The sequence below is a fragment of the Dendrobates tinctorius genome, unplaced genomic scaffold (assembly GCF_039654945.1).
Source record: "Dendrobates tinctorius isolate UK_male_01 unplaced genomic scaffold, ASM3965494v1 ptg000071l, whole genome shotgun sequence".
NCBI lineage: Eukaryota > Metazoa > Chordata > Amphibia > Anura > Dendrobatidae > Dendrobates > Dendrobates tinctorius.
The window spans coordinates 11,737,660-11,752,580 of record NW_027361739.1 but is presented as its reverse complement, the minus strand read 5'-3'; the positions used below and the strand labels follow the sequence as shown (position 1 = coordinate 11,752,580).

Below are 14,921 nucleotides of genomic sequence, written 5' to 3'. Positions count from 1 at the left end.
CAAGACCCCATTCTCCTAATATATGGTGCCCATTAGTACTTTCCAGTAGAATTGGGCAAATTTTTCAAAATTTGGTTCCGATTATGATCGGTGGCAAATATTGTTTTTGCAATATTCACCGAACACAGCTGAATGTCCTTGGAGCCAATGGGAGTAAAAATGACCGAATATGTTCAGAACCAATCATCAAACATAAATTCGGCACGAATAGGTTAAAAATATGGCAAATTCAGATTTGGCGACTGATTCCGAACATATTTGCTGAACTCTACTTGCCAGTCCCTGCTCCTTAGCTGCCACTACTCTTGTGTGTGAGACTGCCCATATAGTTATGCTGTCAAGCATTCTTCAATCCATATGGTTGAGGTTTTTGTTTTGCTTTGTTTTGTTTGTTTTTTTTGCTATTAAAAAACATGGAGCCATTAAAGCAATATAAAAGTGAGATTGGAAACAGAATAGCGATATTTAGTTATGAACTTTAGAATGTATCCACCATCACCACCGCCGATAAAAAGCCAGGATGAATAACCTTGGTTCTCATTTGGGATAATTACAGATGAATGTCCATAAATCTCAGAATCATCACCCTCATTCATCAATGGACATAAAGCCTTTTATTGTTGCATATAAAAATCTGACCCTGATTCTCCCCTTTTTACACCATTTTTCATCATTTGATAACATGTGGATGTTATATGACCAACCTAAAGGTACTGTAAAGGTTATTACTAAACTCCCAGGCTGATGATTGGATTATTGGTTAATGTTCTTAGGATAAAAACAGACTTTACCTCCTTTGTCTGCAAAAAAAGTAACAAACAATGACAGGCTTTGAAGTAACCCCCTTAATGAAAGCCGTAAACTGTTCCCAGCAGCCAGAGGTGTTGGTTAGTTTTGCATAATAAACAATGACACAGCTTATCTCTAAATTCTTGCAAAGATATGAAGGTTTTAGGATAGAACAGGATTTCCTGCTCCCATCTACACATAAAATAGGACTTGTTATGTGTCATAAACTACTCTTAAAAGTCTGGTGAAAACAAGTTATCACCAATCCCTACCTATAACTTACTGAAGAGGGATGTCCAACGACGGGGACCTGCACTGATTGACAAAATTGGGAATTTTTATCCCCAATGGAGAACTTTTATACCCATTACAAAATGGAGCAACAGGTCAGATGTCTGACCCAACTCAAGTCATTCTTTATGGGGCTGCCAGAAAAGGCCACACCATAAGGAATTAAGGAAGCAGTGGTTGAGCGTGTGCTCTCCTGCTCCATTCTGATGGAGATACAAATTCCCAACAGTTGGACCCCCACCAATCAGTAAGTTATCACCTATCTTGTGGACAGGAAATAACTGAACTTTTCACTGGTTGCACAAGGCCTAGTTGATTCTATGTATAATATAAAACACTAATTAAATATCCTCCACTGTTAAATCAATGCATATAGAAGTATTAAAAAATATATATACAATATATATGTATTCCTACATGTTAGGGTAGGCAGAATTCTTTCACCCCTCACAAGCTCAGAAGCTTCAAATTTAACATGACGCGGGTTCAGAGCTTTCACTATTGGACCAGGATCCAAACTACTAATTACACCTGAAAAGCTACAGGCTGTAGATGTATCCAAAGGCAAAGAATTTCCATGGAAGGATAAGATATAATCCATGTTAAAACCTGGTTAATTAAGAAAATTGGATTATAGCCGTTTGCTGACACTGGATTACATAAATATGGATTTAGAGGAAACAAGCTGGCAGCGCCGTCGCTCTCTGCGGAGAGTTACAATGAGGGGGAACATGGCCAAACAATTTGATGATGGAAGCAATCTATACAAGTGGGGTATTGTTCGCTAACACACTCCACGCCAGTCAAGAAATTGGGACAGAAGTTCAAAGTCTAATGAGGATGGTCAGGAACTTCATGGATGGAAACAGAGAGTGCTCAATGAAGAGGCCTACTTGAAGGGTTAATTTACTATTGCTTTACAGTGAGACTTTAATTTTTGGGGCTGTTTACAAGATTATACTAAGAATTATTTAGGGTATGATTGACAGAAATGTCTGCATGGTGCGCGCTGCTCTTATTCGCCCCATCATGTTATTGAAGAAGTACTGCAGGTTGTGTCTCCCATACTGACCAGTAATCTGAGCATGAGCATCATGTGGAAAGGGGAAGGATCAAGCTAAGGGATCATCTCATTTAGATAAATGCTTTATCAACAGATGGTGTTTTGGTAATTAGCTGATTTCTGTAGGGCCAACATTCATCAGGGGTAGAGGAACCTGGTCATATACTGGCCTGTACTATTATATCAAATGGATGACCAGGGCTGGCGTAAGGGGGCAGGCAGGCCAGGCAGCTGCCTAGGACCCCCACTCCTCCAGGGGCCCCCAGCCAGTGCCACTATGGGGCCTGTACGAGGGTCCCCATCACTCATTCAACTGTATCGGCATCATAGACAGTTGAAAGCAGTGATGGAGGAGAGAGCGTCAGATGACACTCCCTCTCCCATCATTCCCCTTCTGCTTGTGACTCAGCAATGGAGTCGATGAGACCAGAGCAGAGCCTGGAGCTGCGTGTGAAACAAGGAGAAGAGGTGAGGTGTGTGCTGCATTATAGTGTGTGTGTGTGTGTGTGTGGGTTGCATTATACTGTGTGTTGGGGAGCTACACTATACTTTGTGTTGCGGGAGCTGCACTGTACTGTGTGTGAGGGGGAGCTGCACTGTACTGTGTTGGGGGAGCTGCAATGTAGTGTGTTTGGGGAGAGCTGCAATATACTGTGTGTGGGGTAGCTGCACTATGCTATGTGTGGGGGGAGCTGCACTCTACTGTGTGAAGAGGGAGCTGCACTATACTGTGTGGGGGGAAGCTGCATTATATTGTGTGAGGGGGAGCTGCACTATACTGTGTGTGGCAGCTGCACTATAGTGTGTGCGAGATGCGCTATACTGTGTGTGGAGAGATGCATTATACTGTGTATGGGGAGATGCACTATACTGTGTGTGGAGGAGGGCTGCATTATATTGTGTGGGGGGCTGCATTAAACTGTGTGTGGAGGGGGGCAGCATTATACTGTGTGTACGTGGAGGAGGGCTGCATTATACTTTGTGTGGGGGCAGCACTATACTGTGTGTGTGACTGCATTACAGTGTATATGTGTGTGTGTGTGTGTGTGGCTGCAGTATACTCAGAGGTGGGCTGCAGAATACTCTGAGGGGGGCTGCAGTATATTCTGAAGGGGGCTGCAGTATACTCTATGAGGGGGGCTGCATTATACTCTGATTGAGACTGCAGTATACTCTATGAGGGGCTGTATTATACTCACTGAGGGGGGCTGCATATGTAATATATGGGACCTGCATTATACTGTATTTAGGACTATCTGTCCCTATCATTCTTCCTCAGCCAGTGTAAAAAAACTCGAGAACAAGCGTTGAGCATCTTCAATATTGTCAATCACGCTCGTTTAACGGCCTGAACTGATCGCATGAAAATACATCTGAAATGTTTCTGTGTGATGGTGCAATATGTGAGCATTTGGAGCCCCACTTTAAACTTTTGTCCAGGGTCCCACTTTCTCTAAAACCAGCCATGTGGATGACTGAACCCTAAAAAACATCAAAATCTAATATGAACCAATCTCTTGAGCCATAGGTGTCTATGTATGAGGACATCAGGAGAAATAGCTTTCGGACAAAAATGTGTTTAACAAAAAGCCATCAAAGGTGTATGGCCAGTCAAATAAGCCAGTTTATTAGTTGCACTGGATTTGGACACCCATATGTGCGGAGAGCAGTAATAAAGTCAATTAATGCCCGCAGATCTGCTGGTCTAGACTGGAGTCAAAATTATAAGCCATTAAAATGGCAGCTGATTACCCAATCGGTGTTACGCAAGATTTTTATGCAACCAAGGTGAAGATAGAAACAAAAACTTTTTTATATGGAAGTGGAAAAATGCAAGAAAGTTATGAGGTGAGCATCATTTTTTTCATCTGAATTTTACCATATAAACTCACATGAAAGTTAACAATTCGACCATAAAAATAATTGTAAACTAAAGGTCCCCATAGACATACAAAACATGTTGTGTAATCCTGTCTATTTTGGTGGGATGGATTGGCCATCTGATGTGTATTGGGACATTCAGACTATGCCGACAGATTATGTTGGCAGTAGTGATGAGCGAGTATACTCGTTGCTCGCGTATTTCCGAGCATGCTCGGGTGTCCTCCGAGTATTTTGGCGTGCTCGGAGATTTAGTTTTCGTCGCCTCAGCTGCATGATTTGCGGCAGCTGGCCAGCCTGAATACATGTGTGGATTCCCTAACAAACAGGCAATCCCCACATGTATTCAGGCTGTCTAGCAGCAGCAAATCATGCAGCTGAGACGACAGAAGCTAAATCTCCGAGCACGCCACAATACTCGGAGGACACCCGAGCATGCTCGGAAATACCCAAGCAACGAGAATACTCACTCATCACTAGATGGAAGGTAACAAGAACCGGGCAGTTGGAATTTCAATGGCTGATCTTCTCGTTTTCAGGGGAAGTGACAATATCTTTCTCCTCTCTACCCCCTTGTAAATCAATGAACTCTCAGCCAAGCCGAGCGCTTATGTGAATGGGGGAGTCGGGAGACGTAGATGTCTGTCGATCAAACGTTTGGCCGACAGTTGTCTTATGTATATGACCCGCTTAGTTTAGTGATAATTATTAATGTATCATCATTACTTATTAATTTATTACTAATTTATTATAACTTATAATTAGGGCCTGATGAAGCGTAATTAGAAGCAAAACAAAGTACAAAATAATGCGCCACTCATTTTCCTTCTATTTTTGTAATATTTATTAGAAGGGTTGTCCAGTTCTTTAAATTGGTGGCCTATACGCTATTTAAAGGCGTCCGGAGAACACAGGTCCATAGTCTTAGCCTTAGGAATACCTGGTATTACAATTTTAGATGATGCAGTAGTGAACTGTATTACCAGGCATAGCAACTAATAAAGTTACTGTGTCTGTGAATTCAGCGCTGAAGACCCTATAACGAGGACCCCCACCACTCTAATATTACTGGACTACAGATTGGCAATCAATGTTAAAAACCAACGCAGCCTACTATACAGCGCAATACTAACACAAAATGGACATTCAGGTATAAAATCAATATAAACGCGCTACTGTGCCCTTACAAAGTTATGTTTTAGCATCGCCTTAGCTCGCGTGTGCTCAAAATATGGGTGTTTTATGTATTCATTATATCTTCTTTAAAGGGGAATACGATGAATCTACCAGGACCCCTACAATCTGGGGATTTTAAAGAGATTTTCCATGTTAGGGCATATTGAATTAGAGATGACGGCGGTCCTACTATATTAATTAGAGCCCAGTACGAGCGCAGGGCAAAGAACCAGACACACATGGTCACCCATAGTTGTCATCCATAAGGGTTCCAAAACCAGGATCCTCCAGTGACAGGATATCTGCTTGACAAAATTGGGTTATCCTAGGTGGACAACCCTACAACACTGCTCCCAGCATTTCTCCCATACTCCTAGCAGATGTGGGTCTCTTTAAGTTACCTCTTATGGGACAGAAGGAAAATTAATGCAGCCTTACCTGTGGTGGAAGCGTCAAGAGGATAGGACACAGGATCACAGGAGTCAAAATCAAGACAATGTGCTTCTTAATGCACCAGATTTTCTTGACCACAGCTGTAAGGACAGACATTGTGCAGGGGGGAGGCTGGTGCAGCTCTGCAGCCACTGGTTATATTAGTGTGGACAGAAACTCCAGTGTCACTTTGTAATTCAAGTAACACACCCCTGAGCCTCGCACCTCCCTCTTCACCACACAACCAGCACTAGACCTCAGGGGAATTGTGTTTTTTTTATTATTTATTTATTTTGGAAAATTATTTCTAGGAATGGGTTATCTTATAAGCTTTAAAATAATAGTTACACAATATCCTCATTTTTCTGTGTCATATGAAGTGCTCCCAAAACAGTGTCACCCAGCTTTCCTAGAATAAAGATGGTCAAAACTTTTGTTAAGCCCCCGTCACACACAGCGAGATCGCTGCTGAGTCACAACTTTTGTGGCACAACAGCGATCTCACCAGCGATATCGCTGTGTGTGACATGTATCAGCGACCAGCCTCCACGCCGGGTATCGCTGATCGTGTTTGAATGCCCTGGACATTTTTTTGATCGTTGGTCTCCCGCTGGCCAGCACGTGCAGCGGGAGACCATCGATCAGCGAGCTGGTAACCAAGGTAAACCGCTGGTAAGTAAGCGTGCGCGTCACTTAGTTACCCGCTGTGTACCTTGGATACCAACGTGCTGGCGCTGGGATTTGGTATCCAAGGTAAACAGCAGGTTTCTTAGTGCCGCGCGGCGCTGAGAAACCCGCTGTTTACCTTGGATACCAGCTCCCAGCGCCAGCACGCTGGTATCTAAGGTACACAGCGGGTAACTAAGCAACGCGCGCTTGTTACCCACGTCGTTGCTGGTCCTGATCGCTGGTGAGATCTACCTGTTTGGCAGCTCACCAGCGATCATGTAGCGACACACCAGCGATCCTGACAAGGTCACATCGTGGTCGGGATCGCTGATGCGTCGCTATGTGTGACGGGGGCTTTAGAGATGTGAAATTTGGCATTCAGTAATCTGGGTAAGTGGGATGGCAAACAATATGGCTACTATACCAGTTCGCACAAGGACTTCATCCAGCTTTTCTAGAATCTAAAATATCAGATCTAGCAAGTTCCTGTATTACAGACTTGAGTTGTTTGCCATTAAGAAGTCTGGAAAAGTTGGATTCCTGCATGGTCAAGAGTATATCTATACACAATGCAGGGCAGAGGGGGCACCACATTGCACAAAGGTGCTTAACCCCCTGAAATCTCCAAAATATATATAGACTTGGAAAGAGTACCCAACTTGTCAAAACTTAATTTCTACATTTACCCATCTTTTGAACCACAAGTATTTGGTTGGCATATCACTCTGGCAGTTGAGTCAGGAGTGCAAGTAATAATGACACAGGACAAATAATTTGTAAATAGGACCCTACTCCAAGAGGAAAAAAACACCTGTCACAGTGTGCTCAGAACGTCAACATTTTTGGTCTCCCTAGTCTCCCATTTCTGCCAGGTGTCTTTCCTTATTGCACATGAACAATACTAAAGAAATACATAGGGATAATGCACACAGTGATGTCAAAGAATCAGGCTAATGCACACAGACATGTTATGGAGATAATACACATAGTGATGTCACAATAGTAGGGTAATGCACACAATTATGTCTCAGACCAGGAGTGATGTACAAAGTCATGTTTCCCTATACACATAATGTACACAGTAATCTCACAACATAGTGAAATGGTCACAGTGATGTTGCAGCATATATTCCACTCAGTGATGTCACAGCATCAGAGCATCAGTATTTTACCTCAGTATGTGTAAGCCAAAACCAGGAGAGGAACAATCAGAGGAAAAGTATAATAGAAACACGTCACCACTTCTGGATTTATCACCCACTCCTGCTTTTGGCTTACAGATACTGAGGTAAAATACTGACCAAATACTGAACATGTGAACGTGGCCTAATAGACACACTAAAGTATATCACAAAAGAGAAGCAATGGAAGTAATGTACACAGTGATGTCCGGAAATAATTACCACAAAGAGCCAATTGACCCAATGATGTCACAGCATAATGATAATGCACATAGTGGTATTACAGTATTAGGGTAATGCACACTGTTATGTTACAGAATCGGGGGAACGTATGCAGCAATGTCACCCCATAAAGATAATGCACAGAGATGTCATAGTATAGCGATAATGTACACAGTTGTGTTACAGAATGGGGGTAACGTACGCAGCGATGTTGCCCTATAGAGATAGTGCACAAGGAGATGTCATCGCATGGCAATAATTCAAGCAGTCATGTTACAGAATCAGGGGTAACGTACGCAGCGGTCACCCTATAGAGATAGCATAGCAATAGTGCACACAGTTGTGTAACAGAAACAGGGGAAAGTATGCTGCAATGAGACCCTACAATGCACACAGAGATGTCATAACATGGCAACAATAATGCACACAGTTATGTTACAGAATACTGAAAGTGTATGCAGCAATGTCACCCCATAGAGATAATGCACACAGAGATGTCATAGCAAAGCAATAATGCGCACAGCAACTAGCTGTCCACACAGGAGCTATTATTTTAGATGATTTATTTAGATGTTCCTTTATCCACTAAGGACAATCACTGACCACATACCCCATTATGAATATAGACATAATTTATGGAGGGGTCTGCCTTGTCAGTTTCTTTAGTCTTGGAAGACTTGGCACAACCTTGATTTCAGTGGGTGCCTTGTAATTCTTCATTTCCACTTCTGTGATTGGTTGTCTAAGGGGGAGCTGCCTCATGAAATTGGGCATGACCTCTGTGGTGTACTCCTCCAAGCTTCATTGAATAAGCAAAGTATTGATATGAATAAACCCTCTGAAGGCCGCACTGGCGTTAGGAGCTGCTGGTCCCTGACAGGAATGTTTAGAATCCTTGTTAGTACTGAGCAAAGTGTGAATTGTGTGCCTCTGCCCCATGAGTGGCCCTTAAAGGGATATTTTCACTTCAGACATGTATAGCTGGATATACAGTAGTATAAATGTGTATCTTGAGATCCTGGCCACTCATCACTGATACAGAAGTTTCATAAATGGCCGAGCAGATGTGATCACTTATGGAGAAAACCAGGCACGAGCAGCAAACTCTCCGTTTAGTGTGGTGTAAGTCGGGCCCGTACCCAGAGATGTACATTATATCTTACCTGGTGGTTATCCCATACACGGATGAGATTGGAATACCCCTTATTGTACTTTAGAAGAAGATGAATAGCATTATGCATTAGGGCCCTTACACACTGCTCTCTTTGCCACTTTTAGTGGTCCTGTGGGAGCTTACATTGAAAACCCCTGCAAACTGGGATTAGAGCATATGCGCCAACGTGGCCATAGACTATAATGGTGCCGACAGTGTTAGCGTGCTCTCTGTCATGCATCATTTTCGGGCGTATATGCCTACTGGAGGCGCACACTCAAACAGTCTACTACATCTGAGTGACCATCTCCCGTAGGCATATACGCCCGAAAATGATGCATGACAGAGCACATGTTGACACCATCGGTAGTATTATAGTCAATGGCCCTGTCGGTGCATAGATTGTGGGGGGTTTTGACTTAAGCTTCCACAGGAACTACCGATCGTGGCGAAGAACGCAGGTAAAGGGCTCATAGTCTGCAATGCATGGGTTAATATAGGAATTGAACCCTATACCTCAGCATAAATCTCCTTTTTTATGTCGTAAAGTTACAGATTTTACAGTATTTCCAAAGAGTCAACGTTACTCTTTGGAAATAATAATCACGTGTGGTCACGTGATTATTCACACAGACACAGCATGAGAGGAGAAGCATCTGCAAGAAAGAAACTTGCTGGCCCCGGAGCGAAGAGGAAGTCTCCTATGTGGTGACCTGAACATACCGTCCAGACCCCCGGCTGTATCTGATGGATGGTACATTGGGGAGGGAGAGAAGCACATGTAGAACATGATAGCTGATCTTACTCTACATGGTAGTGATATCCAACCTGTTGCTGTCAGTGCAGGCCTGGAGTTGAAATTTCTCTACAACTAGAAAACCATGAGATCCATTGAATAAAGATTCCCATATTTACTATGTTGGACAAACTCAAAGATATCGATGGATTCAGTTGACAGTCTAGTGTATACGGGACGGACCCTCGGACAATTTATTGTCAGTGAAAATAATAATCCTGTATGTCCGTTTTCAGACTGCTGATTGTTTTGTCTTCTGGAGATAAGTCTCCGCCAGACATGTCTGTCAGCATCTTTTTCATAGGAAATACAGAATCTCTCAGCCGTAGGAACACTCCTGTATGTGGGATGGTAGGCAAAGATGGCTGCTGACCGAATGGTCAGTAGAAATATCCATGGGCAAGGTTCACACGACCATACATTCTCTCATTCAGTTGATTATGCAAATGACACTCCCATCAGACTCTGATCAGAATGTCAGTCTATTCTGATCTGATTCTCTCGAATGAGGAGAAGATGGAGAACAAAATTTCCCCACCTTATCCATTATGTCAGTGCGCAGAAATTTGACTGCACTCAAATGTCATCTGAGTGTAGCCCGATGATTTGCACACACTCATTAACTTGCATGGCCAAGCACGATCTGATAATCGTATCAAAAGCAGACATGGTGCAATTTTTATAGATAGAATAACATTGGTCTGAGGGCGATTCAATGTTTTTTCAGACGGAAAATACACACTCGGATGGAAAATACGGTGGTGTGAGCGAGCCCTTGGGCTGACAGCCATATATTGTGTACAGTGAGCTTTAGACCATTATTTCCTGCAAAATAAGTGGAGCCAGAGGTGACCAGTAGCCACTTATCTTATTGGAAATATAGTATTTAGCCAATTGATTATTCAATCAACATTTAGCGCATGGGCAGCTTAAAGGGATTGCGTGACTTACAAAAAAAAAAGTGTAGGAAGCACGGCACTCCTAGTAGTCAGTGCTCTGATAGGGTCCCAATCCGGCACTCAATTTTGATTGAGCAGTTTATTGTTTCAAATAGATAAATCGTGTATGTAAAAGCAAATTTAACGTTTCGGTCTCATTGAGCTTCTTCAAGCATACACTTATTGATAAACAGCCCACCATTCTTACAGAAATATACTATACTGATTCCTCCTCCCCCTTTTTTTATATTAGAGCGGTAACTATGGGATTACTTTGGTACGCCTTCCTATTGCTATATTTTGCATATACCGTACCTACTTTTCATTTTTCTAAGGATCACTTCATATTAAATATTTGGAATTTTTCAGATGATCCCTCTGACTTAGTTAAAGGTGTAAAACACAAAATGGGACAGCGCCTCACAAGTTGGTGAAAAAAAAATTCACATTTTATTCTGCCTTCTGTGGCGACGTTTCGATCCGATGATCTTTATCAAGCACAGTACAAAGTGTCTCAGCCCCACATTAAATAGTATAAACACCACCCCATAATTAGCAGGCACCAATCACATAGTAGTAAAACATATACAGACAATTACAAAGTAGAAACTACATAAGACATTATTAAAAATATACAATTGGATGTGTTTTAAAAAAATGTTCTTGTGCTGAGATAATCTTATAAATGTGCCCCTGCTGTGTACTGTGTAATGGCTGTGTCTGACCATGCAGGGACATGGTCTGATCATACCACAGCTCCTGGGCAGGGGAGGAAGCAAAAGAGGATACAGACCAGGACAGCAGGGATCTCAAATAATTCTTTCTTTGAAGCAAAGCATTTTTTTTTAAACAGGCAGGTAAATGCTTTATCTCACAAAAGCTGTGATCCCCCACTGTCCTGTCTGTATATTCTTTTTTGCTTCCTCCCCTGCCCAGGAGCTGTAGTATGATCAGACCATCTCCCTGTACGGTGAGACACAGCCATTACACAGCAGGGACACATTTATAAGATCTCAGCACAGGAATACATTTTTTCTTTGCTGTTGTCTTTTATAGTGTATGTTTTATGAGCATCAATGAGACCAAAACGTTAGAAAAAAAATTATATACATGATTTATCTATTTGAAACAGAAGACTTCAGCAAAATACAGTGCTGGATCCCTCATGTATCACAAAAAAAAAGTTATAAAATTGAATAAAATAATGAAAGAATCTATATTCTCTGTCTCTGACCTCCTTAGCTTCAGCACAAATTGAATTTAGTGGCAGTACATATGCAACACTCTACTCCACTTCCGCAGGATTCTTTGCCAAGTCAGGCTGTATATACAGATAGAAATATATTAATTATCTGTATATACCAATTTGTATATAGTTGAAGGTATAAAAAATTGAGTTTTCTAAAGCCAAAAAGTCTATAATCATTCGCTTTTGGTCAATTATTGTCTGTCAAAAGCCTTCAGAGGTGTTAAGCAGGATACATAAAGACAAAGGCTCATGCAAGCACATGTACATTCTTAATGTAGGGCAAATATTAGGGAAGACTGGCCATGACAGCTACCCTCTGTGTGATCTTAATGCAATGATGTGTTAACAAAGGATAATCAGGACGTGGTATACAATGCAAATGAAGAGAAGATATACAACAGTATGATCCTTTGTATGCAGATTGGAGGGAAAGCACAAAAAATTTATCAATACAGCAGGTCTTTGATCATGGTGTCTTTAGGTTGGAGGGGAAAGCCCATAGTTTTAGAGTACCAAAAGAGGTTTCATAGACCAGAGCATGATTCAGAAACGGAAGACATTCAGGGATGAGTCTCTGGAGATGAGTCTGAGATGTAGCATTCAAGAAGTCACCCCAGATGAAAGAAGTTTAGGGAGCAGTGAAGAGGGTCCTTCCAAGGATAGGCCATTCCAAGAAGATAGGAGGGCTACACCAAGGTGGAAGCAACAAGGAGGCACCAAGCATGACACCAAGAAGACCTTGACTTGTCATAGTGACCTGAGTGTGTCAAGGGTTCCTTCTGGTAACTACAACATTATGGAAATTACTGTAAGCTTGAGGAATTTATGGCTCTTTGTTGCAATATTAAAACAATTTTGGTATCTGTTTTATCAATTTTATATTGTTCATTTGATTCTGGCTAGACTGCAGCGACCCCAGAGCCAGGACCCGGACCCCCTTCTTTGGCACACTTTCCAAAACACAAACCCCAACCAAATAATGCGCATAACACAAAGTGATGGGTGAAGGTCGGTCACATCTTTATTATCTTTTAATAACAACCGTTAAAAAGGCACTTATATTTTATTAAGACGTGCTCGTCGCCCAATGCCCTGTTCCCAATTCACAGGCAAGTCAGCCAATGAGCCATAGTCTTGTGTCCTTTCTTCCTTTTACCGCTGTGACATGAAATCTAGGAAAAAACAAAACAATTAGAAAAAATATTACAAACTCATCTCAATAAGGGAGGGAGGGTGGGACAAGCGCCTCCAGGACCCACTTCAAGCCGGGAGGAAGAGGAAGTAATAGGCATCATACCATAGCATATATTGGAGCTGTAAGGAGGAGGGAGGGGTGAATTGAAGCCGCTGCCCCTGGTTGGCTTACGATCCCTCACCCCATCCCTACTCCTCCCACCATGGGCAGCTGAACCCAAGTGTGCCTCAGACAATCTTGGGGGAAAAAGGGGTGAGAGAGGGGAGGGCGCAGCAGTTAGAGGCACTCTCCTTAGGCAGTGCGGTGCCTGCCATAAAACTATTGCTTTTAAACAATTTTTTCTGTGCTTTCTTTACTGACCATCTCCTAGAAACTGCATAAGGATATTGATATTGTGTAGTATTCTTAGCATTTGATATTGTCATTGTCATTAATAATATGTCTTGATATTTTTGTGTACGGTATTCTTATCATTCAGTATTCATATCGACAGTAATAACATTTCTTACAGTAACAAACTAGCAATAGGAGACTTATAGGCCACATAATGTTCCATGGAATATAAAATATGTACGTAGCTTTTTTGTGGAGGAAGAGAACAAGAACACTAAAGCCACATATTGGCTGTAGAAATCCTAGAAGCTAATGTTCGTCCGTAAAAGAGCTTTTCCACATCACTTAGACGACATAGAGCCAATAGGAAGTCTTTTTGGAGAAGATTCTAGTTTGATTTTATATTCTAAGTCATGGCTCTTAAAAGGATTTATATTAACTTTAAGGATTACTACTTCGAGTAGGTGGCCCTAGAAACATTGTTCTCTTCTTCTGTGAAGAACATATCGGTCTGAGAGCCTTTGCGCTTCAGGCATTTACCAGGATCCCACAACATCAGGTATTTATGTAGGCTTGTTAATCACCAGGCATCCAAGATGTCGGCATTTGGGTGAGGAAGTTCACAGATTCTTGGTCTTCCTATCATGGAGTACCAACGTGGATCCCGAGCCATTGTCCTGCAAATCTTTTGCTCACATCTAATATTCAGAGATATTCACTTGAGGAAGGGGATAGTCCCTCCCTGAAATGCATTCGCGTTGTGTCCTTTAAACAGTTAATCCTTGATTGGTCTGGTCGGTTTCCTCACTAGCAATGCCTCTGTACCTGCCCTTCATCACCTTCACATCCATGCACTAATATACATGGTCTCTTTCTACTTCTAAATAAACTTAATTTTAATCGGCTGTCAACATATTGTTCCCATTTTCTACAGAGATAGTACATGCTGATTCTTAAAAAGTTCAGATCTCAAGAGGTGGTAATTGAGTAAATGACAAGATAGATGGGTCAGTGATATCTATTTTAACAGCTGCAGAAGATGCTGACCACCAGCGGTGGTTTCTTGACCCAACAGATTTTTAGTCTTCAGGAGATCAAGAGCAGCTGCAACTACCATGTATTGGAAAGTATTACTCAGCAGATAAAGAAGTGATAGTGGAGTCAATTATGTCATAAATGAGATTACGAATATCAAATTCACATCTATATTCTTGACCACAGGGGGCAGTATTACAATAATTTACATTAGGGTTCAGCTTAGAAGATTGACTCATCATTAGATACAGTGGAGAGTCGTTATCTATCATGACTATCATCTATCATGGTGGTCCAAGTATATCAATGCTTTACACAACCAAACTATGGATTTCAGTGTATATTTGCAATACATCATTTCTCCTGTGGAGTCGCTGTAGAAAACTTGAACATTTGCTGCCTGGTTCCCCAAGAATTATAGCTGATCACTGGATCATTGGGTTCAAAGCAGCAAAATACTCTTTTATCAGTCTTTTTTTAGAAGACTCTTTTGAGAAAAAAGAATTGTGCAAAGCTGA

General features: G+C 41.8%; 1 protein-coding gene across 1 annotated transcript in view; it reads right to left on the bottom strand.

Moving 5' to 3' along the window:
* Positions 1 to 5,776, bottom strand: part of SLC13A3 (solute carrier family 13 member 3) — a 44,687-nt gene extending 38,911 nt beyond the window's left edge. The window contains exon 1 of the mRNA XM_073582412.1: positions 5,639 to 5,776. Coding sequence (XP_073438513.1) covers positions 5,639 to 5,749 — 111 coding nt within the window. The 5' untranslated portion in view covers positions 5,750 to 5,776. The remainder of the gene's footprint in view (positions 1 to 5,638) is intronic.
* Positions 5,777 to 14,921: the final 9,145 nt, after the last annotated feature.